This window comes from Papaver somniferum, chromosome 1, assembly GCF_003573695.1.
Source record: "Papaver somniferum cultivar HN1 chromosome 1, ASM357369v1, whole genome shotgun sequence".
In the NCBI taxonomy this organism is placed as follows: Eukaryota; Viridiplantae; Streptophyta; class Magnoliopsida; order Ranunculales; family Papaveraceae; genus Papaver; species Papaver somniferum.
The window spans coordinates 185179662-185206748 of record NC_039358.1 but is presented as its reverse complement, the minus strand read 5'-3'; the positions used below and the strand labels follow the sequence as shown (position 1 = coordinate 185206748).

Sequence of the window (27087 nt, the reverse complement as noted above, 5' to 3'; positions counted from 1 at the left end):
TTCAAATCAGGGTTTGCAATCAATGTTAGCTTAGTAACAAAGCATTCAATATTCACCGTTAGATGAAAACCTGATTAGATTCAAACTAATATTTCTCAACCGTTAGATCGAAAACTTAGCTTGTTATACACAATTGAAATGCATGTTTCTAGGCTTGTGTAACCGTACCCAAACATGTACATTTGTTGGTTCAACAATAGTTAACCAAATTGTTAGCCGTATGAGCAATTTCATATCAACCATGTTCTTCTTCACCATAACTAGTTCAAATGACTCAAATGAACTAGTTAGAGAGGTGTTCAATTGCAAGGAAATCTTATGTAACTACATGATAGACGCATTTATGTGTCTATTTGTTCTCATTTACATGTATTGTTAGTTCTCGTTTTTGTACTTATTTGGTTATTTTGCGCTTTTTTAGGTGTTTTTGGAGAAATAACCTTTTGCGGCGAAATGGGCTCGAAAAGTGGTATTTACACCCCGAGAGGAACTACCAGAAGCACCCCAGAAGTATGTTGGAGACACCCCAGAAATACCCCGGAGGAACCCCGAAAAAGTGCGGAAAACATCCTAGAAGAATTGCTAAAAAGTTGGATAAGGGGCACCCCATTTCAGGGCATGTACTAAAGGGACTCTCGAAATGGATAAGGGGAGGTCATCTACATAATTCAAATACAATTTTTGGCGGGAAACTGGCAGCAGCGAGGAGCAATTTTTGTGTGAGAATCTTTGGGCAGTTTTAAAGAGATTCAATTGTGGAATTCGATTGGGCTGGACTTACTAGAGAAAAACAGGGTTTGTGTGTGCGTTTGGGTCGAACATATTGGGCTAGAATGTCCGGGAGAAGTGAATCAAAGTTCAACAAGGATACGTATTCTTTCTGTTTATTTTCAAAGATTTTGTGAAGAATTTTGGGAGAGTTTTACGCTGAATAAAGATGTACCTAGTCTTGTTCAAGTCAGAGAATAGTTTGGATACGAGAGAATAGCCAACAGAACCACGTGAATCAACAGGAAAGTGATTTTTCTCCAAACTGTCCGAGAAGAATAATGAGATTATTCTCGGATTTGATCGAGTTTCTAGGGAGTTGGATAGCTATAAATAGATGTGTTTTCATCATAGAAGGGTTAGAAACCATTAGGAGAGAGTTTAGAGGTCTGCAGAGAAGGGAGAATCGAGTTACAGTGCTGCTGCTGCTGCTCGAGGAGGAAGAAGAAGACGAAGAACAGACTAGCTAAGACAGTCGTTCTTCAACAGTCTTAAAAGTGGAACCCATTGTCGTTGTTTTACAGCACTTGAGTTATATCGTTGATTTTCAGCCCTTTCCCCTTTGTAACAGTGGCACTGTAACACCATTACAGCGTTGCAAATTCCTGTTTCATCTTATATTCATCAATAAAAACACCTATTTTAGCCATGAATTTATCTTGTGAGTGTGTTTTTGGGATGAGGAGCTAAACCCATTAGCCAAGGCGACGGAGGAAGCCATTGTTCCACATTAATTGGTATAATTCTAATTTTACTATTTATTTGCAATATTATTATTTGATTATTTGCATGGAATTGAAATTGAAATATTAGTTTTTATTGAATAGTTGTGAATTAATTTGATGAAGCATGCTGGGTTTTAATAACTTTTGATGTTTTATACTTTTGATTACAATTATTACTTCAAAAACATATTTGAGGCAAATATTAGAATTATTTTAAAGAATTGCATAAAATTATTTAGAGTTTACTATTATTTGGTCAATGGTGGAATCCTAGTCTTGGTATTTTCTCTAAACTTTGAATTATTTTATTTATTTCCTTTTAATTTAAATCTAAAAAATTGTTTTCTTCACAAGTCTGAAAAGACCCGTTTTACCACTACTACAATCACTATTTGAAACCAAATTTTTGGCGCCGCCGACGCGGATTTGTGTTTAGGTAGCATTTTTTTTTTATTTTTTTTTTTATTATTATTTTGTTCTTCTTTACGTTTTTGGTTTTTTTTGTTTCCTTGCAGATTTTTGAAGATTGGAGCGAAAGACAATTTTGCCAAAGCTTGTGGTGATTTACTTAAAGTTTGGGAGCGAAAAGCAAAGCTAAAGGAGCGAAAGAAGAAGATTTTCTTATTTTGTAAAAGAGAGAAAAAAAAAGAGAGATTTTTTTTTTTTTTTTTAGACTTTCTTTTTTTTGTATTTTTTATGGACTTTGGACTTAATTTTGGGACTTTATTTTTTTTTTTACCCTACGGAAGGGTACCCTTAAATACAAACTGTTTGCAGGGAAGGACGACGATTACGATATCGTCTCGGCCCCTCGGGTTCGCACAGCATAGGAGTCGTGGCCCGAGTCGACTTCACGGTTCTTCGCCCGTCTGGTACGGGAGGTAATTCAATCACACCCGCGAATCTCCTGCAAGCGGGTTACTGGACTCCTTAAGGAATATTGCTGAGGACTTGAATATGGACTGTTTTTAAATTCCTAGTAAAGGGCAAGGCCTGGCCAACAAGATAAGGGTTCGGATTTCATCACCGCTCCCTTCTTGCCCGCCTTAGGAAAACGAAACCTAAAGCGAACCTAAGCCTAAAATTTGGACTAGAAAGAGACCTATAGGGTATCGAGCTTAACAGGACAATCATTCGAAAAATATTGGTTACTCTTTTAAGCACACCTCGAAGTTCTTGACGGTTTCTGCGAGTTGAATGCGTGACTGCGCCGCATTGGATCGGTGAGGTTTTGGGTATCAAAGCTCCACTGAGCTTCCCTCGCCTCGATTCAACTTGCTTTAACTCGGATTGATTCCAGAGGGGTTTGCTTAAATTGTAACGAATTCCCTTTCGAAGGATTAGAAGCTGGTCTAGAAACAATCTAAGTGGAGCCATCATGCTTGTTGTTTGCTAGAAATCTTTAGGTTTGCTGTGGTAAAGTCGAGTCAGCCTGCTGTGTGATTGCTAGAACCTTCCTGTTAGGATTTTTATTTCTTTTTGAATTTTTTTAGTGTATGCCCGATTTTGTTAGGGCTTGGAAAAGAGATACTCTAGGTCGATTGATTAGCGAAAAACCTAGTAGTTCTTCTGATTAAGCAGGGAGCTCGAAGATTCTTCTTTTGAGAGCCCTGTTTTTGGAAACTTCAGTTTTGAGAATTTATCTCTGAGTGATAAAAGTACCCCTAGTACTAGTTGTGCCACGATGGCAACTTTGAAAGATTACATGTTCCCAACTAGGACCAACCGAGCTTCATGCATTAAATTGCCAGCCACTACGGCTAATTTCGAGATAAAACCTAGTATTCTTCAGATGATCCCTATATTCTTAGGAAAAGATGATGAGAACCCTTATTTCATATTAGGGACTTTGAGGAAATCTGTGGGACAATTAGATAAAGACCTTACTGATGAAGTCTTGAAACTTAAGATGTTTCCCTTTTTTGAGAGATAAAGCCAAGACCTGGCTGAACAACCTACCATCTGAATCCATGAAACATGGCAGGAACTTATGCTGCTTTCTATATGAAATTCTACCCTAAGCATAAAACTGCAGCTGTTAGGCAGAAAATTAGTGCTAGTGTGCAACAAGAGGGAGAGTCTCTTTATAGGTTTTTAGAGCGATTCAATGATCTCCTATCTCAGTGTCCTCACCATGGATTTGATAATATGAAACTGTACAGATTATTTATGATGGTTTAGACTATTCGACCAAAGCCATGGTTGAGTCTATGTGCGCTGGTGAGTTCACTAGTAAAAATGCTGATGATGCTTTTACCTTCTTAGGAGCTATCGCTGAAAAATCCCAACAGTGGGAATCTTGTGTTGAACCCCCTAAAAGACTCTTGGTCAATAGAAGTAGCACCAATATGGTAGATACGAGTTTTGCGTCAGATGCTAAGTTTGCTGCTTGTCCAGAAGGTTAGAAGCTTTGGAAATGGGTCAGACTAAAAATAGGTCCCTTGTTGAACCTAATAGAGCCTCTCAAGTCTCTAGTTGTGGAATAGAGCCCGATAATTCATTTTGGGAAGGTCAGGTTAGTGAAGAACAAGCCCATGCTGTCTATAACAACGCTAGGTTTGAGAACCGTCAGAAGTTTGACCCATACTCAGAAACCTACAACCCTGGTTGGAGAAACCATCCTAATTTCTCTTGGTCTAAGGGCCAGAGTCAAGGCCAGTCTAGCAATTCTCAGCCTCCCCCAGGTTTTGGTTTTAAGAACTCTTCAGGTCAAACCCAGTTTCAGAACACTTCGAGAAAAAGATCTCTACCTTAGAGGAAGCTATCACTATGTTAGTAAGTAACCATGACATGCTATCAAAGAACCACATGAGCTTTCAACAAGAAACTAGGCAGAATTGAAGAATACTTCCCAGAGTCTTGCCAAGTTAGAACTTCAAGTAGGACAAATAGCTAAGTTTATAAGTGAGAGAGAAGATGGAAGGTTCCCTAGTCATACTGATCCTAACCCAAAGGAGAGAAATCGTACAATCATGTGAATGCTGTCACAACCCTAGGAGTGGAAAGAAGTTGACAACAAGGTTGCCATGCCTGATAGTGAACATGCTGTAGTTCACCCTGCTGAGCCAGAAATGAGAGACTGATAGAGTCTCCAAAGAGACCAATGAGGGTCCTGTTGAGCCCGGCTTTGTTCCCAGAGCCCCGTTTCCCCAGCTGCTAGTTCCGACTAAGAGGGAGTCCAACTTTAATGATATATTGGAGGTTTTTAAGCAGGTTAATATCAACCTTCCATTATTAGATGCAATTAGGCAGATTCCCTCTTATGCCAAGTTCCTTAAGGACTTGTGTACGCGAAAGCGTAAGCTCAGTGTCCAGAAGAAAGCCTTCATAGCTAGTCATGTGAGTTCTATTATTCAGAATACCACTACTCCTAAGTATAAAGACCCAGGGTCCCCTACCATTTCTTGTACAATAGGTAATACCGTGTTGAGAAAGCGTTGCTTGACTTAGGAGCCAGTGTGAACTTATGCCATACCATGTGTACCTTAAGCTAGGACTTGGTGAGATGAAACCTACCCAGATGACACTTCAGTTAGCTGATAGGTCCGTTAAAATCCTCGTGGTGTGATCGAGGATGTTCTCATAGAGGTCGACAAGTTTATTATCCAGTGGATTTGTTATCCTAGATACCCAACCTGTCCCGACCCAGAGAACCAAATACCAGTGATTTTAGGTCGCCCGTTTTTAGCTACATCAATGCGATCATAACTGTCGAAATGGTAATGAATTTCTTTTGGTAATATGACTATTGAGCTGAAATTTTTAAATTAGTAAGCTACTCGAGCTAGATGAATCGAGCGTAGAAGAGGAACATGATAGGAACCTTAGTTCAGGAGTCATTACCAAACATCGTATCGAAAGATCCTTAGAGAGTTGTCTATCCCATTTTAGCCTGGATTTCGACGATGGTAGTAACATTGAACAAGTAAATGCTCTGTTGGATTCCATTCCTGTTAGATATTGATATATGGAAATATAGGTTTGAACCATTACTAGCTTCCGAGTCTACCTTAATACCTTGTTTAAAAGAGCCTCCTGAGTTGGAGCCTAATTATACATTTTTAGGCCCACCCGAGTCTTTTCCTGTGATTGTAATCCGATTTGGATAGTGATCAGGAGAATAGGCCAGAGACCGTGCTTCAAGAAAATAAGGAAGTTTTAGAGTGGACCATAGTAGCTATGAAGCAAGTGAGGATGAACCACCTGATTATAACTTAGAGAAAGCAATTGACCTTTTTCAAGAACCCGATGGTCTAGAAATTAGGAACATTGTGACTAGTCTATGTAGAGGCACCCAAAATTCTAAGTTTGGGGGTAGAGAACTAGAAGAATCTCTTGAGCATTTTAAGGACTGGGAAGATCCGGAAATCAAGCAATAATAAAGGTTCGTCTGAGAGTAGTGAAAACCCTAAGTTTGGGGTAGTAATGATTCTTGTGATCGTCAATTATCCCCATTGGAAGTCCCTAACTTGGGACTCAAGCCTAGTGAGGTATTCCTGAGTCTATTCAGACTCCACAACCCGATCCTCCTGATACTGTCCAGGAGAAAATCCATATGTTAGAGACCCGTTTTTCGGATGAATCTGTTTGCCGAGACACTCATATGAAGCCCAAGTGGCACCTCAGATAAATCCAGTTGTCTTGCGAGAAACTTTAGATCAGGTTGTGCTCTATCTGCTCATTTTTCTGATCTTGAGCATTTGTCTCCTATTCGTGGCAGTTCTATTTGGTCTTATGGACCCACAATTGTTTCGACTATTGGTATACGACTTTGGAAGGTGACAATTCTTTTAGAGGTATTTGATGTCTAGATAATGACTATAAATTTAGCATTTACTGGGAGGCTCCCGCTTCATGTGATACGGTAAATCCTTCCTTATTTCTTTCCGTCCAGTGGTAATAGTTTCTCCTTGTTCATGCTTTTAATTTCATCTTTAGAACATTGAGGACAATGTTAGATTTAAGTTTGGGGGTGGGGAAGAAACACTTTTTGTCACCTTTTTGCAATAAATAAACTCCAGAGCTTAGAAATTTATGTGTATTGAGGATTTCACTAACTAATCTAAGTGGATGGAAGCATGTTGGTTGTAGGAGTTGAGGAACCAATCTGATTAGGTGGAAACATCTAGAAGAGTCTATTCATAAAAGCACAAAGCTCAGGTGTTAGAAATAACATGATAGTTTCACCATACCTCGTTGAGTCCTTTTCACTTCTATTTTTATTTTTCTTTTTAAATATGTTTCTAAGTGATTTGGTGGGGCTCACGATTCAAGTTGTTACCAATGCTAGGGTGAATTAGAGTGATTGAAATACCATAAAAAAAAAAAGTTCAAAAAAAAAAAATGAAAAAAAAATGAAAAAAAAGAAAAGAAAAAAGAAGATTGAGACCATACCATTTGACCAAAAGGAATAAATTCAATAAAGTCGACCACTGGTACCCTTGTATATGCCAGTTGTGTTGACCTAGAGTTAGGTTATCGACCACTGGTACCCTTGTATATGCCAGTTTTGTTGATATTAGTCAGACTAGTATCTCAATCCATTAGGATAGGTTCATTTTGGCGGAGGCCTTCAGACAGATATGGGAAACGCCGTTCACTTAGTAAACATCAAACCATATATGTTTTTCTATATCCATCTTCTTGATCTATCCATGTGATTAGTTTTGACTCCGAATATGATGTCCATAGTGCAACTATCTGAGTAGAGCTCTGTCACTTTATATGAATTTTAGTATGCTTGAGTGCAAACTCGTGTACAACAATTGGAATTTTTTATCAGGGTACTTCTTCCTGTAGTCAATAAGTATGCCAACCAAGGAGATTCTTTAGTGCCTTCCAAGGTTCTGCGTAGATAGCTAAGGTCTGGAGTACAGGTTTTGTGGGTATATCTCTTGTAAGCCCTCCCGAGACTATAACTCGGACAGTAGGGACACCTAGGGGTTTAAAGGCTTATTGCATACGTTAAATGCAATCGACGATTCCTGCGACAGTGAGTTAGGATTTTATTTTGTAGTTTTGATTTGCTCGGGACTAGCAAATAATAAGTTTGGGGGTATTTGATAGACGCATTTATGTGTCTATTTGTTCTCATTTACATGTATTGTTAGTGCTCATTTTTGTACTTATTTGGTTATTTTGCGCTTTTGTAGGTGTTTTTGGATAAATAAGTTTTTGCGGCGAAATGGGCTCGAAAAGTGGTATTTACACCCCGAGAGGAACTACCAGAAGCACCCCAGAAGTATGTTGGAGACACCCCAGAAATACCCCGGAGGAACCCCGAAAAAGTGCGGAAAACACCCTAGAAGAATTGCTAAAAAGTTGGATAAGGGGCACCCCATTTCAGGGCATGTACTAAAGGGACTCTCGAAATGGATAAGGGGAGGTCATCTACATAATTCAAATACAATTTTTGGCGGGAAACTGGCAGCATCGAGGAGCAATTTTTGTGTGAGAATCTTTGGGCAGTTTTAAATAGATTCAATTGTGGAATTCGATTGGGCTGGACTTACTAGAGCAAAACAGGGTTTGTGTGTGCGTTTAGGTCGAACATATTGGGCTAGAATGTCCGGGAGAAGTGAATCAAAGTTCAACAGGGATACGTATTCTTTCTGTTTATTTTCAAAGATTTTGTGAAGAATTTTGGGAGAGTTTTACGCTGGATAAAGATGTACCTAGTCTTGTTCAAGTCAGATAATAGTTTGGATATGAGAGAATAGCCAACAGAACCACGTGAATCAACAGGAAAGTGATTTTTCTCCAAACTGCCCGAGAAGAATAATGGGATTATTCTCGGATTTGATCGAGTTTCTAGGGAGTTGGATAGCTATAAATAGCTGTGTTTTCATCATAGAAGGGTTAGAAACCATTAGGAGAGAGTTTAGAGGTCTGCAGAGAAGGGAGAATCGAGTTACAGAGAGTTACAGTGCTGCTGCTGCTGCTGCTGCTCGAGGAGGAAGAAGAAGACGAAGAACAGACTAGCTAAGACAGTCGTTCTTCAACAGTCTTAAAAGTGGAACCCAGTGTCGTTGTTTTACAGCACTTGAGTTATATCGTTGATTTTCAGCCCTTTCCCCTTTGTAACAGTGGCGTTGTAACACCATTACAGCGTTGCAAATTCCTGTTTCATCTTATATTCATCAATAAAAACACCTATTTTAGCCATGAATTTATCTTGTGAGTGTGTTTTTGGGATGAGGAGCTAAACCCATTAGCCAAGGCGACGGAGGAAGCCATTGTTCCACATTAATTGGTATAATTCTAATTTTACTATATATTTGTAATATTATTATTTGATTATTTGCATGGAATTGAAATTGAAATATTAGTTTTTATTGAATAGTTGTGAATTAATTTGATGAAGCATGCTGGGTTTTAATAACTTTTGATTTTTATACTTTTTGAATACAATTATTACTTCAAAAACATATTTGAGGAAAATATTAGAATTGATTTTAAATATAGAATTGCATAAAAACTAGGGATATTTAGACTTTAGGTCTCAACTTTGTGACCAGCTTTGAGTTTGGGTCCTATCAAAAGTTTAATTAGAGTTTGGGTCTCAGGACTCGAGTTGACCGTCTTGACTATCCATAAGAGAGTTAAATTGATGCACGTTTCTTGCGCATGCTATATTCTAACCTTCTAAGACTTTAATACCCTCAATAATTCATGTTTTCGTCGTTCATATGACCCGAAGAATAAAAGCTTGGTCGAGCAAGTTCATGAGGGATTGTTGCAGTCGGGTGAGACACGAAACTGATGGCTCGAGTTTGCCAGTTTGAATCCATGAAATCAACCAAAGAAAATAACTTGTTGTCGATCAAATCGATGATGAATCCTGTAGATTAGGCATGTTTTTAGAATCCGTAAATAATTAGGAGAAACATGGATTTTTTTTTAAATTCAAGATGACAAATACAAAGATCTCTAATTGAAGTTGTAAACAGGGTTTGGGTTTGAATCTGTTTGTGGAATTGGTTAAATTTTGATGGAAGGGATTGGTTTGTACAGTTTCCAAGGTGCAGCCGTACTCGACCCTCATCATTTTTCGAGACGCATATTAATGGTGATGGGTTGATAACGAATACCCATTGGTGTATCTAGTTTTCAGTCTGAACTCTGAACCACTTGGATCTTAAATCTCTAAAGAATAAGAGGATGAAGTTAGTAATAAATTAAAAGTTAAGTCTGAATTTGTAATTTCAAATGTTTAACTTTCTTATGGACGGTAAAGACGGCCAACTCGAGTCCTGAGAACCAAACTCTAATAAAATTTTTGATAGGATCCAAATTCAAAGCTGGTCACAAAGCTGAGACCTAAAGTCTAAATATCCCTAAAAACTATTTAGAGTTTACTATTTATTTGGTCAATGGTGGAATCCTAGTCTTGGTAATTTTCTCTAAAATTGAATTATTTTATTTATTTTCCTTTTTAAATTAAATCTAAAAAAATTGTTTTCTTCACAAGTCTGAAAAGACCCAGTTTTACCACCATTACTACAATCACTATTTGAAATCCATCACTACACAAGACACAATCGAAGCAAAAACGATTTGATTCACTCGAATCAATTCATGAACTTCATAGCCACGGTTTGCAAAAGAATTCCTTAGTTTATATAAACATGAGTTCAAGAACAACCGTCTTTAAATATAACCAACTCAAGTTCGCGGACTGGGTTCGCGGACTTAAGTTCCCGGAAGTAGTTCACAAACTCCAGCAGATTTTCTCAGGTCGAGAATTTATGCCAGTTCGCGGACTGGATTCACGGACTGAGTTCTCGTACTTAGCTCACGCCACTATTCCGGTTCTCTTGATCAACAAAGTTCGCAAACTTCGGTTCAAGGAAAAAGGACTTATACATTTATGTGTTTCCACAATGATGCTTATATCCAACAATGGTTATATAATATAAACTCTCATTTCAACCATTGAAACATTCTCAGATGACGTTATATAGTTATTATTCACAAACCATTTTTCGTCAGAGAAATTTTCAAAGTGATTGAAACATAACATGACTTTCGTCACTAGGTAAAGATGAACTTGGCTAAAGCAAAAACTTACCAACACATATTTCGAGAAATAGATAGGCGAGATAAACTCGGCTCAAATATCAAATGTGTATAATCAAAGTCTATAAAGAAAAACGACTTTTGTCTCAAGAATAGGAGATAGAGTAGATAGACTTTTGAGTGATAGATAAGTTCAAGTCTCCACATACCTTTTAGTCGTGAAGATCCACCAGTTCCTTGAGTAGTCCTTCTCTTATATGATGAATGCCATGGAGTTCTTGAGCTCAATTACACTATCTATCCTAGTCCGAGACCTTAGCTATAGTAGGATAGAAATCAAGATTTATAGTTTTGATCACTAATATTGACAAACATGCTTGAGATAGCAACGCATGCGAGTTTGACCGAGAAATGCTCTAACAGTGATGGTCTTATATCTTTGTATATTTTCCTTCCTCTTTTATCAGTTGTACTCTTTTATAAGTAGGGTGCTTTTGCCCATCTAGCTATACAGAAAGAGTTTATTTCATACACAGTTGTTGTCTTCCTCTATGCTCATGTTTATCATGGCATCAGAGCCAACAACGATCTGAGAATCCATTCTTCTACTGCATAATATTTGAAAAAATTCTTGACTTATTTATTCAGAGAAAGTTATCTTTCAATCCCTGTGGTTCTCAGTCTTTTTCCTTAAAACCCTAAAACCAGAAAATCAAACTACTTCTTCAAATCTGTTAACATGTCTCGAGAAGATTTCCAACATATCACTGTGAGATTAGATGGAACAAATTATACTCATTGGTATTTTCTTATGAACAGTTTTCTCAAAGGAAAAAGTATGTGGAAATACATTGATGGTACAGAGAAATGTCCTAAAACCAGCAGCACCACCAGCAAAGACAAAGAAAATGAACCAGCAGTTGATTCCAATGAAACCTGGGAGATCAACAATCACAAAATTTTAACTTGGATCGGCAATACTGTAATCACCTCAATCAGTATGCAGGTATACACGAATAAACTTTGTTCAAAGATGTAAACTTGAACAAGATATTCGTTCCATGAAACAATCACATGATCATTATATCTCTGATTTTCATTCTAAAATGTCCTTAGTCTGGAATCAACTGGCTCTTATGGAACCAAAATGGACAACTGATTTACAATTGTGGGAGAAGTATAGAGAAGAAACAAGAGTGGTGCAACTTTTGATGGAAATACAAGATGAGTATGAGTCAGTTAGGGGTGCTATTCTTCATCGTTCACCTCTTCCATCTGTTGAGTCTGCATTATCAGAGCTTATTGCTGAGGAAACACGGAAACGTATCAAGCCAGAGCCTTCAGGAGTATTTGCGATGTCTTCTTCCCGACCAACTTTCAACTTCCAGAGAAGTAATCCAACAAATAATCCAACACAGCATGACTTGTCTTAAGTTCAACGTAATAATTGCAAGAAGTTTGGTCACTTAGCTAGAAATTGTACTTCTCCACCAGTTGCAGTGCCGCAAGATACACCTACAACTCAATGCAACTACTGTAAGGAAATAGGACACTCCACAAGGAATTGTACATCTCCATCATCCAGAAGCATGAGGAGGCAGAATTCATATGGTGGAAAACAATATTTGGTGGGAAAACCAGATTCGCTGCCACATCAGCTTCATATATTACACCAGTTTCATCTGTATCAACTCAAATTGCACAACCAACATCTAATACAAACTGTGATTCAGTAACTCTGGTGCCAAATCTTGCTGAGATATAGGAAATGATCAAACATGCACTTTCAATTGGTAGCAACTCTGTTGCTACATCTGTTTTCTCAGCTCCATCAGATATTTTCTCAACTGGTTGGTATCTAGACTCTGGAGCATCAAATCACATGACTTATGAATCAAAAGTCTTTGATAATATTCATCTTATTATAGCTCATAAGATACATACTATTGATGGATCAGTTGTTACGGAAAGCCATGTTGGTGTGATAAAAGTCTCGAATAACATATGTGTGCCAGGTGTTTTACTTGTTCCTAAAATCACAATGAATCTTATTTCCATTGGACAATTATGTGATCAAGGATTTAACATCTTTTTCTCTCCTATTGGTTGTGCTATCTAGGATCTCAAAACAGGGAAGCTAGTTGGGATAGGTCGTAAAGTTGGTCGATTATATCTAGTCCAGTCTCTAGTCATTCCTTCAAAGATGCGAAGTCATGTTATTGCTTCAACTACTACTCCATCTCACACCACCACATCTCAGTTCATGTCTTGCCCTCTAGGTTAGGTCATGTTTCCTTTTCTCGTCTTTCATATATGATCAATAAGGGTTTACTAGGAGATACTCAGTTAGATAAATAACCAAATTGCATCTCTTGTAAACTGGAAAAAAAACCAGCTCTTTCTTTTAATCTTAGTACTTCTATTTCAACTGAACCATTTTCTCTTATACATTATGATGTCTGGGGTAAATCTCCAATTATGTTAAAGGGAGGTAATTTGTATTATGTCAGTTTTATTGATGATTATTCGTGTTATACATGGGTATATCTATTCATCTCTAGAACATATTTTCTTAAGTTATATGTTGATTCTCAATCATGATAAAAACTCAGTTTGGTAAAGTGATCAAAGTCTTTCGTGCTGATAAGGGTGGGGAATACATTTCCAATCCATTCAAAGAATTTCTTAAAACCCAAGGCACCATTCTCCAACTGTCCTGTACTGAAACTCCAGAATAAAATGGAGTTGCAGAACGTAAACACAGTCACATTATAGAGACAACTAGAACCCAGTTAATTTCTGGTTTAGTCCCTTCCAATTTTGGGGGAGAATCAGTCCTTACAGCATTTTACACTATCAATAGAGTTCCAACAGTTGTCATAGGAGGAATATCACCTTATGAGCGCCTCTATGGTAAGAAACCAAACTATTACGAGCTTCGAGTCTTTGGTTCAACTTGTTTTTTTGTTCCTTCCAGAAAATGAACGTCATAAACTTGGTCAAAAGAATGTCTTGTTTGTCTTTCTTGCCTATGGTATTGAACAAAAAGGGTATCGTTGTTATGATCCAGTTAATAGAAAGCTTCGTGTCTCTCGTCATCTCACATTCTGGTCACTTCCAAGCAGAAAATCATCATCTTTTGAGTCTTTCACCCACTCTGATCCATTTCCTAGTGAATCCAATCCTAGCACTTCCTCTATATGTACTCCTGAAAGCCCATCTCCTCTAGTTGATGATCCACCAAATACTGATGATCAAGACCACTCTATGACTCAACCCAACAGAGCAGACCTAGCAAGAGATCCTGAGGGTGATGTTTAGCCACCTAGAAATCGAATATCACCAGCTAAGTACTCAGATTATCATTGTTCCTTGTCATCTATTATGTCATTTTATGAACCAAGAACTTACAGAGAAGCTGCAGCTATCCCTAAATGGCAAGATTCAATGAAAGAGGAATTGACATCACATAGAGAAGCTGGTACATGAGACATGGTAGATCTCCCACCTGGAAAATCAGTTGTAGGCAGTAGATGGGTTTTCAAAGTTAAAACCAACTCAGATGGCACTATAGACATGCACAAGTCTTGTGTGGTTGCTCAAGGTTATACTCAGGAATATGGGATTGACTATGAGGAGACATTTTCTCATGTTGCTCATATGGTCACTGTTCGTACGCTTATTGTTGTTGCTGCTGTTAGACAATGGAACCTTCATCGGATGGGCGTCAAAGATGCTTTTCTTCATGGAGAATTACAAGAAGAGGTATATATGCAACCTCCTCCTGGTTTACCTCATGCTCCAAACCAGGTGTGTAAACTTCATAAACCTCTTTATGGACTTAAAAAAGCACCTCGTGCATGGTTTGAGAAGTTTAGCAGTGCAATTCTTGAGTATGGCTTTACACAAAGTTTTTACGACCCTGCAATGTTTACTCGTTCATCAGCCAAAGGGATAGTAATTTTTCTTTTGTATGTAGATGACATGGTTATTACTGGCAGTGATTGTGAAGGAATTGATAATCTCAAAACATATCTCAGTTCTTGTTTTCAGATGAAAGACCTTGGTTTCTTGAGTTACTTTCCGGGCATTGAAGTACGCAAACCCAACAATGGATACTTTGTATCTCAGGTTAAGTATGCATCTGGAATTATTCAACAAGCCGGCATCACTGATACTAAGATTGTGGATACTCCTCTTGAAGTCAATGTGAGACATAGTCCAACAGACGGAACTCTATTATCCAATCCCACAATGTATCGACAACTGGTAGGAAGTCTCAACTACTTGACTATTACTAGGCCTGATAATAGTCATGCAGTACATATAGTAAGACAATTTATGTCTGCTCCTCGCTCTACTCATTTTGCTGCTGTTCTTCGAATTCTATGGCATTTAAAAGGGACTTTATATCAAGGTCTTCAGTTTTCATCAAAGTCTGATCTCACTCTAAGAGCTTATTCAGATTCTGACTGGACAGGAGATGTCACTGATAGACGATCAATTACAGGATATTGTGTGTTTTGGGGAGATTCTTTTATATCTTGGAGAAGTAAGAAACAAACTATCGTTTCTCGTTCTAGTGCTGAAGCAGAATATCAAGCTCTTACTCATACCACTTCTGAAATCATTTGGTTACGGTAGCTTCTTGGTGACATGGGAGTTCATCTTCATAAACCTACACCTCTGTTTTGTGCGAACAGGGATGCTATACATATCACTCACAATGATGTTTTTCACGAAAGAACTAAGCATATCGAGATTGACCGTCACTTCACAAGGTATCATTTCAAGCATGGCACAACTACTCTTCCTTATGTGAAGTCTGAGTTTCAAATTGTTGATTTTTTCACTTAGTCTCATCCCGCTCCTCGTCTCAATTCTTAGTTTCCAGACTCAAGATGTGTTGTTGTATACCACCTTGAGTCTGAGGGGAGATGTTAAGATATTACAATATCTTGACAGCCTTTGTATATATCTATGCAATTATAGAGTATGTATTCTTGTTATCTAGATGTTGTACGATCAGTCATGGTCATATGTCTTTGTATATTTTCCTTACTCTTTTATAAGTAGGGTGTTTTTTCCCATCTAGCAATATACAGAAAGAGTTTATCTCATACACAGTTGTTGTCCTCCTCTATGCTCATGTTTATCACTATTGATATACACATTGAAATTGTTTCCAACTTGTGTGAGGAACTCAGCATTGTCCATGGTAAGACAAGCTCTGGTTTTTGGTGGTGTTTTCAGTCTGATTCTGATTGCAGCTGAAAGGGGAGTTGATGATAATGGATTCTTATCATATGGATTGTTTGGATTGGTGATTTGTGTTTGTGGGTTGTTCACTGTTTGTTTGCCAGAGACGAGAGGTGAAATCATTTGTGACACCATGGATGAAGAAGAACAAAATGCTAAGATTACTAGTATACTTAAAGCATCTAATTGCAAGTCCCTGGTACCTCATGGTGTAGAATAACTTGGTAGTGGTGTCTTTGTATGTTCATGTCTAAGATCAATTTTCAGTTGATCTGTTTCCCTAATTTTGTAACGAAGTAGCTCATGTGTAGAAACACCTGTAATCTTCATAAGTCGTAAAGCAGACGTGTCGATCCGCTAAGCGATGCACAGTATTATCGAAGTGTCTCTTCAGATTAATTATCAATCTAAGTTCAATTATTTTGCTGCCTAAATAAGTGAGCCCCTGTACATTGTCCGATTAATTTGCCTAGTTGTCTGAGGCAACAACAGCCACTAAAATTGGTTGGAACATGTCCAATCAAAATACTTCCTAGGGTGTTTGCCTTTGGATTCAAGGCAACAATATCAACCAAAATTGACTGGATATGCCAGCCATTTGGACCGAATCAAGCACGGATTGGGATCAATCCTGGATCGAAAAACCTTTTTTTATTCTCCTTCAGAAATGACGTACATAGTAGCATATACTGACAATATGCATACATGGCTCCGACCAGGAAATGCATGCTGCACATGCATGGTTCCGACGAAAAAAGTAAAAAGTTAGTCAATATGGTATGTATTTAGGTAAAACAAGAGAGTACGCATGCATAGCCCTGGCATGGGAACGACTAATTATGGCTCACACCATTCTGCTGCAGTCACATTATAATTGTTGAGACATAATAGTTGCAATAACGATGAGACATGGACATCAGACATGCACGGCTAGAGAGCTCTTCTAATGCTTGGTATTTGTAAAACATAATTATATTATTCTTCAAGACTACAATTACATCATTTTTATTTCCATCTACATAGAAATAAAGAATCAGAAAACCTAAATGCTACATCAGTTTATTGTCCATCTGCACAAAACGGTTTTCACAACCAAAGAATATAAAATGGCAGGAGTTTTTCCTTCTTTTAACGATATTGTGTTGGAAAGATATACTTGAAACCGAAAAGCTAATCATACTGCCAAGTTGAACTATTTATCTTTTCTGCACCAGAAAGCAGTCCGTACTAAAACCGCACGCATAGAAAGTTTCACAAATATTTCTCCCTCATAAGGTCTTACTATGCACCGTTGCTTCAATCTTCAAATACATCCGAAAGAAAACACTAGATATCTGATATTTGAATAAAAAGAGTCATAAGTGCAGAATATTACTACTGTACCGAATTGATACCAATGGTCGTGCTATCCAAACCTGATGTTGTGGGCTAACAGAGGTGTGAAATAGTTAAAATTTTGAGGCCTACACTGCTTATTGACTTTATATAAGACCAAATAGTTACATACGGATTAATTAGTACCACCTATTCAATATGTGATCATCCTTGGAGTAAAAGTGTACTGAACCAAACAGAGAACTAACACCAAAAGGGAGGAAAAGGATGCGAAGAACCTACCTACTTATACGGTCGAAACTGCTTGCTGTAGCGGTTGGACCTCATTTTGTTGATTGTCAAGGGGCATGTACTGAGACATTATAGCCATGATTTCTGAATCCATGTATGACTGCAAGTGAAGTAGGACATTGGTTGTTGGAATGTACATGTACTTAACTAGAAAACTCTAGTGCATGTTATCCAAAAAGAAAAGTAAGAAAAACATACAGAAAGGTATAGATTGTGCTTAGTCTAAATTTGTGTCCAGAAAGGGAGGGCTCTGGAGTATCTAATGTTAAGAGCATCTAGAGACACTTTAACATGTATAAGTTGGTCATGCCAATAGAAGAATACATTTTCCCTTATGTGCGCCAGTTAGCTCCTAGAACTATCTACACTTGAGATTTCTAGGAGCTCCGTAAGAGCTAGCATAGCTCATTCATCTCTGCCATGTCATTATATAACAACCTAAGTCTACGAGTATCGCTTTAGTTAGTGCACCGAAAGCACTTTCAGAGCTCCACCCTTACTTTTCTATCAACAGTAAAGAATTATACAAGGGCAAACCGATTAAGTCGGATCATTGTCTCTGTAATCTATGGATACTAGTACACATACCCTCAGCCTGTATTTGTAGAATATATAACCCCCCATGCCTGCACCGACTACTCCAGACACCACCAAGAGTGTAAGGAACCATCCAAATCTCGACGAATCTCTTCCTGTATGATAGACGAACATGGGTCAAAGAGAATGCAATATATACACTAGAACACATTAAAAGGATTTCATGGAAGACCTTATAAATTTTTAATGTGCATGTTTTTCAAGTATTTTACATTCCTTATTTCTTCTACACTGCTTGCTTTCTCCAAGTAAAGAACACTTACATGTGAGAAGCAATGTTCATTACTGATGATCCGCGGATCGAAGTATAAGTACACATGAAAACTCAGCAAATTCTATAACTTAATTGGAATTTCAACTTTTTTAACCATTCATTTGTTAGTAAATTTATCGGAGAAACCGCTTAAAAATGTCTCCACATTGGGAAGACATGCTCGCGCATAGTCATAATGTTTGCTTTCAAGTGTATATTTCAAATAAATGTCAAAGGAATGGTCATGTAGAATAGGTCATTATGTTTTGCGGCACAAAATAACACAAGAGTGCAAAACTTTACATTTGATTTTCAGTGTAGAAAATATTTTGATCACTTACCTATACAAGTATCTTGCTCCAATATGTATAAAGAGTCACCTTTGCACTTACAGTCATATCCACCCCATGGATTTTTACAAGTGCATCCATCACACCGACAAGCACGACTCTCCTTACATTCATCAATATCTAATGAACACAATGAGAATTCTTGGTATAGTTTTCCAGACTACGAGAATTCTAAATGTAATTGATGTTTCCAAGAGCTAAAAAACAAGATGGAACTGTGGGGCGGGGTACCTTCACATTTCTGACCATCTCCTCGGAATCCACTTGGGCGACGACAGCCTGTTAACTGGAATTCCTATTTTGTGTACCAAAGAAGAAAATAAAACCCTGAATTAAAAATAGATGGTGCATGAAAATAGATCAACGGTCATGAGAGCGTAAAACCATTGGAAGACTAAAAAAGGAGGGATAATGTGACTGAACCGCGCAAGCTGAAACAGTCAGTCCATTTCTTGATTCAGACCAGCAGCCTCCATTGTTCATAGTGCATCTCGCCGGCCCCACACCTGCCAATGAAGGAAAAGAAAACACAAATATTTGTCTAGGTGATTGTCTATATATGCATATTGTCTAGGTTATAATTCTTCATCTGTTTAATGGTTTGTATTGCAACTGGTTATTTATAATAGTAGTTATTTACTTATGTCTGACTTGTGCTGGCACTGTAAAGATGTAGTATTCTTTCAAAAAAGCTTGCAAATAAAATAAGAAATGTGTTGATAACTTGGTTCGTAGCCACATAAGAGGAGTGTGTACCTTCACAAGATCGATAACCATCTCCACGATATTGAACACCATTCACGACTGGGCACTGGCAGATTCTGCCCCTGAACATGTCCTGAAAGAAACAAGTGATCCCGAGATCGTTGATTATCTGACAAGTTAGTATGCTATTTCACCTTAAATCATGGCAGTAAGTAACAGAGTAGACAAACCACACTCTCTTTAACTTTAGGTGCGTGTGAATTAAATCATGGAGTACTTCTTAAATAGTACCTTGCATGCGGTTACATTAGATCGTGGGTCTCGCCAACAGCCACCATTGTTCTCAAGGCACTCATTAGTCTCAATAGCTGTAACATCAAGGGATAAAATGAATCCAAGTCCAAGCTTACATTTTTTCTAGTAGGTTATAAGGTAGAAGAAAGTGGATAACAACCTCCACTCAGGCATATTGGAAGATCACTTGTTTCCTTAAATCCTGCACATACAGCCTTCAGCACTGAAGTTCTCTCTAATTTTCCTTTAGGGAATGCAAATAAAGGAGTTGTTAGTAGTTGTGTACATGTTTTCTTTAATGAAAATTAAATTGATAAAGGATCAGAGTAAAGTAACAAACTACAGAACCTAACCCTGGCCTGGAACATGGAAAACTATGACTAGGAAACTATACATAGTGGAGTATACTTAATCAAGGTTAAAAGATGTTGCTAGCTAGAGAAGTAAATTGAAAGGTGATCTGGATGTTGGCAGTGAAAAACTCTAATCTTTTTGACAGAACGGCTTAAGTCTGAACTTATTTTAAGATAGATATACGGGATCCATGCTTCTGATTTACCACCTAACATAGATTTTAAGAAAAGAGGAAAACTATGTGAAGTTATAAGACAATAACCAGAAATTGTGATGGTATGTGAAGAAAAGAAGATAGTAAAACTATCTATGTTATTTATGATAATCATTTTGATTGAACATTTGGTAGCAGTAACCAGTTCAACTGTATGTTGCTAGCAGATAAAAAATTTCTATAAGCTCATTAATTTTTGATGCAGAAAAAAAAAGCAGTAACTAAATGAGAGCTGCAGCAATTTTGTGCGACAATGAACAGTATTCCAAACAGGAGAAGTAGTTATACAATTGCATGACAAACCTCGATATTGTGCATTGTTAATAACTAGTGTTGGCAAGATTGTAACATCACCCCGAGATCCTCTACCAATCTACACGTAACAAACAAATAACATAAGCAAAAACACAGTAAGCTAATGAGTTGGCATATCCAGAGTGTTGACAACCAGAATTATCTCCACAACTGAACACCTCTGATCTGTAGAGATCTGATAGTGTCCTATGTTAATGCACTCATACGGTCTCTTCATTGATTTAAGAACCAAATGTGAAGATTTAGGTATTTGAATAACTTTTATGAGTGAGAGAACACACTTCAACCACATATTGAGCGGTGGTTGGCATCATCTAACCAGACCAAACAACAAATGATACCTGTTTGGAGTATAAATTACGAAGCAAGCTAAGTTATAAAGCAAACCTGCAGATCTTGCTCAATCTTTAAGACTGGATTATCTACATCCACCTCAGGGTCACCCATGCACTTCTTGTTAGAATACGGGCATCCAACTCAAAACTAATTGGCTATGAGTGGAGAGGCCCTAAGGATTATAAATCGCAGGATCTTAGATTGCCCTGACAATGTGGGACTAATAATCTCAACACGTCCCCTCACGTGTAGCCTCGTTGGGTCTAACATGTGGACAATAAATCGGGTGACGCGGAGTAAAGGCACCGTCAAATGACTCGTCGCAAATAGCCTGCTCTGATACCATGTTAGATTTACAAGAATAATATGGATTAATCTCACAATTGTTGAGACTGATTATATTTCATTGTGTATTTATATGAATACAAAGTACTGAGAATTGACGAAAGATTCAAAACCTAAGCTAAACAATAATAGCGTGAATACTGGATAGTTACAGCTAGTTACAACAAATTACAACAAGAATGAGTACATAAGACTCGGACCTAAGCTAAAGACTTGCGCCTGGTGGTGACTGCTGACTGTTCAACTGTGGCAAGACTGATGGATGGTGGTGACTTACATATACACGTCCAATGCCCCCCCCCCCCCCCCCTCAAGTTGGAGCGGGAGGATCATGAGGCCGAACGCCCAACTTGCTGACAAGACGTCTAAACTGGTCCACTCCAAGTGGATTGGTGAAGAGATCAGCTAATTGAGCTGCAGATGGAATATGAGTTGGTTTTATGAGACCAGAGAGCAATTTTTCTCGAACAAAATAACAATCAATTTCGATATGTTTAGTTCGTTCGTGAAAAACTGGATTTTCAGAGATGTTGATAGCAGCCTGATTATCACAATAGACTGGAATAGGCTTCAGAATAGGAACACGAAGATCAGTAAACAAATAATGCAACCATTGAAGTTCAGAAGTTAACCTTGCTAGGGCACGGTATTCTGCCTCAGCGGAAGATAATGAAATCGTTGGTTGTTTCTTAGATTTCCAAGAAATAGGACTGTTTGCCTAGCATTGTGAAATACCCTGTTGTGGATCGTGGAGTTGTTGGACATCCTTCCCAATCAGAATCGGTATAACCAGCAAGAGACAATGAGCTATTCGCAGAAAGAAAAATACCATGACTGACAGTTCCTTTAAGATATCGAACTACACGATGTGCAGCATCCAAGTGACCTGAGCATGGTTGCTGCATAAACTGACTCAGACAATTAAATGAGTAGGTGATATCAGGACGAGTCACCTGAAGATAAAGCAGTCGACCAATTAGGCGACGATAAACACTAGGATCAGGTAGAGGATCACCGGAAGTTGGAAGTATCTTAAGGTGTTGTTCCATAGGAGAAGGCGAAACCTTAGCACCTAAAAGACCAGAATCCTGAACAATGTCAAGGATATATTTTCGTTGGCAGAGAAAAATACCTTTGGGAGAGCGAGAAACTTCAATTCCCAGGAAATATTGCAAACAACCAAGATTTTTGAGAGAAAACTTAGATTCAAGTTTGTGTTTTAATTCTTGAATATCCGTGTCACTATTACCTGTAATAATAATGTCGTCGACATAAACTAAAACATAAATGGATATCTTACCTGAATGAAAAATAAAAAGAGAATAGTCAGCACGAGATTGAACAAAACCTTCATCAAGTAAGGATGCAGAAAATTTAGCAAACCATTGACGAGAGGCTTGCTTGATCCCATATAAGGATTTGTTGAGTTTGTAAACACGATTATCTCCCTTTTTCTGAAAACCCGGAGGGAGTTTCATGTAAATATCTTCATGAAGATCGCCTTGTAAAAAGGAATTATTGACATCTAGTTGATGGAGAGGCCAATTATAAACAGCAGCAATGGAGAGTAAGACACGAACGTAAACTAGTTTTGCAACAGGAGCAAAAGTGTCATGATAATCAATTCCTTCCTGTTGCGTGTACCCTTTAGCAACAAGACGTGCCTTACGACGCTCAATCGTACCATCCGGTCGATACTTGATTTTAAACACCCATTTACAACCAATGGTTGTTCTTCCTGGTGGAAGAGTAGTGATAGTGAAAGTATCATTGTCATTTAGAGAAGTATGTTCTTTGACAATAGCATCACGTCAGTCTGGATTTTTAATGGCTTCTGTAAATGTGCGCGGTTGATCATTGGTGATAACAGATGACAGGAAGGCACGATGTTGTGGAGCAAATTGAGAAAATGATAAATAGTTAGTGAGGGGATACAGAGAAGTAGAAGTGCACTGTTGTGCTGAGAAAATAAAATCTTTTAAGTGTGAAGGACGATGACATTCTCGAGTTGATCGTCGTACAGATGGTTCTATATTAGGTAGTACGACTATATGCGAATCTGAAAGAACAACCTCAGTAGTAGGAGGAGGTGAAGATATTGTGCGAGTAAAAGAACTCGGACTATATGATGGACCAGAAGGAGAGGATAATGATGTGTCAGCCATAGGAGATGGGGCAGATGCTAATGGTGTATTATCAGTACCTGGAGTAGGACTGGATGAAATTAACTCCAAAGATGGATTGGTAGATAATGACTGTATTGGAGATGATGATACAGGAAAAATATTACGAGAAGGAGTGACAACAGAATCTGTTGCTGGAGAGGAAATAGATTCTAGAGATGTAGTGATTGGGAAGGAGGCAGTGGTACCGGACGTTTGAGTGGGATTTGAGTATGGCGGAGGCAAAGTTAACTCCTCATAGAAAACGTCAGCACTTTGCAATTCAGTTGGAGGGAGATCATTTGAATTTGAAAATTTAACATCCTTAAAAGGGAATAAGTGTTCGTGGAAGATAACATCACGGGATACAAAAGTGGTCTTTGTTTCGATATCTAAAATTATATACCCTTTGTGATTGTAAGGGTAACCCAAAAACACACCCGGCTTCGCTTGTGGATCGAATTTGGATTTAATATTTGTGTTCCGAGCATAACACAAACATCCAAAGACACGAAGATGGAGATAGCTAGGAGCACTACCAAGAAGAACTTCATGCGGAGTTTTATGTGCCAATAGAGGAGTAGGCATTTTTTTTATAAGATAACAAGCTGTTAATACACATTCACCCCAATAAGTGATGGGTAATTGTGACTGAAAACGCAGAGCTCTGGCTACATTAAGTAAGTGTCGGTGTTTGCGTTCGACAACACCATCTTGTTGAGGAGTGTAAACGCAACTGCGTTGATGATGAATGCAATTTTCCTTAAACCACGTTTGAAATTCACGGGAGAGAAATTCCAAGCCATTGTCAGACTGGATTCTTTGTAATGAAGGGAGAAAAGGAATTGAGGTACCGGTAGATATATGACCGATTTTCTTAGAATACTGAGTAATAACAAAACTGGAGAAGTAATTAATGAATTTAAAAGTCTCATCCTTTGTGTGCATAAGGTAAACCCATGTACAACGAGAAAAGTCATCGACTATGGTGAGAAAATACTTTGCACCGGTGAGTGATGGTGTCACAAAGGGACCCCGTATATCGCAATGAATAAGTTCAAAACAACGTTTATATGAAATGCGATTTCTATTGAAAGGTAATTTCGTTTGTTTTGCCAAAGGGCATACATCACAAGTACTAGAAAAATTGGAACTAATACAATCAATAGAGCGACATAAAAATTTAAAACGATCAATACTTGGATGGCCAAGACGACAATGCCAAACATCTAATGGCATTTTATTATTAAAAAGAGATTTGTGTGATGTTGTTGGTCCAACCGAAACTTGAAGTTGGTAAAGTCCATAAACATGATTACCCTGACCAATCACTTGATTTATGAGTGGGTCCTGAAAGATGCAATGATCTGGAGTTAAGAGAGCATCACAATTGAGGGATCGCGTGAGTTTACTTACAGAGAGCAAATTAAACTTAAAATGTGGGATATGATGCACATTTGAGAGTTTAAGAGTGGGTGAGAAAACAACTTCACCGATATGCTTAACAGCAGCAAGAGAGCCATCAGGCAATTGCATTTCAATCAAAGTGTTGACAGGAGAATAAGAAGTAAAGTATGATAAGGAATTACAGATTTGGTGTGTTGCACAACTGTCAATAAACCAAGGAGAAATAAAGGAAGTGTTAAGTATCTTACCAGTTAGGTTCACTCGAGGTTCCATAGGAGTATCCTCTGTAGGAGGGTTTAGAAGAGTTAGAAGACTAACATACTGGGACACCGAGAGAGACGGAACAACCAGAACTGGTTGTGAAACTTGATTTGGTTGAGGTGCCAAAATTTTAGCTTTAGCAGCGACATGGAGACGATTGTTGTTGAGACTAATACATGGACAATGTGGGACTAATAATCTCAACAGGCCCCCTCACGTGTAGCCAATTGGTTTTGAGTTGAATACGGGCATCCAACTCAAAACCAATTGGCTCTGAGTGGAGAGGCCCTAAGGATTATAAATCGCAGGATCTTAGATTGCCCAGAAAATGTGGGACTAATAATCTCAACACTTCTGAATCTTCTCGATTGGAAACACTAATGGATCACACACAAAGAACATTATGTAGGACCAAATTGAAAAACATAAATGTTACTTTTACCAGTTACACGTACCAAGTGAGCTCATAACATCCTCGGCGCATTCTTTACTATACCTTTTCTCCTTCATCGAACACCTAATGTGGAAATCTGTCACGTAATCCCACCATACCCAAGAACGATTACTTTCATTGGCGACTCTGTGGACACAAAGTTGCCTCAGGTTCTCAACAACTACATCTTTGCCTTCATACCCTTGTCCAAAATCCTGTTCTGGATCGGGTGCACAGTACCTCCCATGATTTATACACTGAGACTTGCATTGTTTGCTTAGGATAAAAGCCTCAGGACAATATCACGTTATATAGTGAGGTGTAAATTGAGTAAAACCACCCTTCTCAAGAATCTGAGCATGACCTTTAAAATTCTTGACGAAATTCATATGTTCGTCGCAGCGGACTCCACACTCACCATTGCTATTTGTCCACAACTCATACTCGACTCTCTCGTCCGGATGTGGCATAGATTCTGTCCAGTCCAATTTTATCATAATGTCTTCTCCTTTCAATAAGGCTTTCTTCAATGTCTCACTAAAAGAGCGATCAATCAAAGCCGGTGGTATTTTAATCTTATCTATATACCCTTCAGAATCTCTACTCTCCTTTGGAGAATTCATTGTTATCAATGGTTCGTCTATGTTGTCAGCTACTAAAACTGCTGCTGCTCCAGCTTTTTGTGCATTCCATACTTTCAAAGCAAAGTAGCACTCTGCAGGATCAAAGTAAAACTGAATTAATACCCATTCCTCAATCTTGAGAATTCGTTAAGAAAATCGATTGCGTTGCGGTGCCAACCCCTATTTCCTCTATCACACTTAGCTTATTTGTTGGTATTTGTTTTTCCTTACGCAGTTAGCATTCTGTTTCTTAGTTTAACAGATTTCTTTAGTTAGTTTGCTTGCTTATCAAGTTTATTCAGCTATATATAGCTCGACCCTAAGCTTGTAACTTATCAATTATCAATTATAAGAAGTTTATTCAATTCGTTACCAAAGGAAGAGACTTCTAATCCCAGGAAAAAGGGTTTTATCCTTGTTTTTCTTAGTTCTTCGCAGCTTATATCCAGTTTAAATGTTTAGAACCCTAACACCTGGATCAGAGCAGGTTTAGATCATACCTAAATTTTCACCCAATTTTTTTTTTCTACACTACAATGGGTCACGACTATACAGATAATATAAAATCCGTGAACGATGGCACTACTGAGCTGTCTAAAAACTTGATAACCTAGTTACAGGGTTAGCTAAACAAAAACTTGAGGAAGACGAGAGGAACAAGACCAAAGCTGTTGATAAAAAACAACAACGGGAAGAAGAAAGAGTTTCTCGTCAACAGGAAGCAACAACAACCAACAAAACTTTAGCAGATGCAATAACCGCTAGCATGACTAAAGCTCTCACACAAGCTACAACATCTATCAACACTCAAGTAACCGCTTCGCTTCGTGCTGTTTTTGCTGAATATCTGCCTCAGCTGGCCAATACCAATGGTGGTAGCAATGATACTCCTCCACCTCCTCCTCCACCCCCACCTCCACCGGCTGCAATACCAACTTCCATCAATCTTAAATTTCCTACCTTTGATAGAGATGATCCTGATGGATGGATCTTTACTGCTGATAAGTATTTCAGTTTCCACCAAGCATATGATGCTCTTAAA

General features: G+C 38.2%; 2 protein-coding genes and 1 pseudogene across 2 annotated transcripts; 2 read left to right on the top strand and 1 right to left on the bottom strand.

Annotated features, from left to right (window-relative positions):
• The first annotated feature begins 12279 nt into the window (after positions 1 to 12279).
• Positions 12280 to 13832, top strand: LOC113355660. Its single transcript, XM_026598574.1, has 5 exons — positions 12280 to 12486; positions 12631 to 12790; positions 12907 to 13002; positions 13263 to 13424; positions 13489 to 13832. Exons 1-5 carry the CDS (start codon positions 12280 to 12282, stop codon positions 13830 to 13832), a joined length of 969 nt encoding a protein of 322 aa, XP_026454359.1.
• A 171-nt stretch (positions 13833 to 14003) lies between these two features.
• Positions 14004 to 15155, top strand: LOC113355653 (uncharacterized mitochondrial protein AtMg00810-like). Its single transcript, XM_026598570.1, has one exon. It carries the CDS (start codon positions 14004 to 14006, stop codon positions 15153 to 15155), a length of 1152 nt encoding a protein of 383 aa, XP_026454355.1.
• A 1556-nt stretch (positions 15156 to 16711) lies between these two features.
• On the bottom strand, positions 16712 to 26813 carry LOC113355643 (annotated as a pseudogene).
• Between the last annotated feature and the right edge of the window lie 274 nt (positions 26814 to 27087).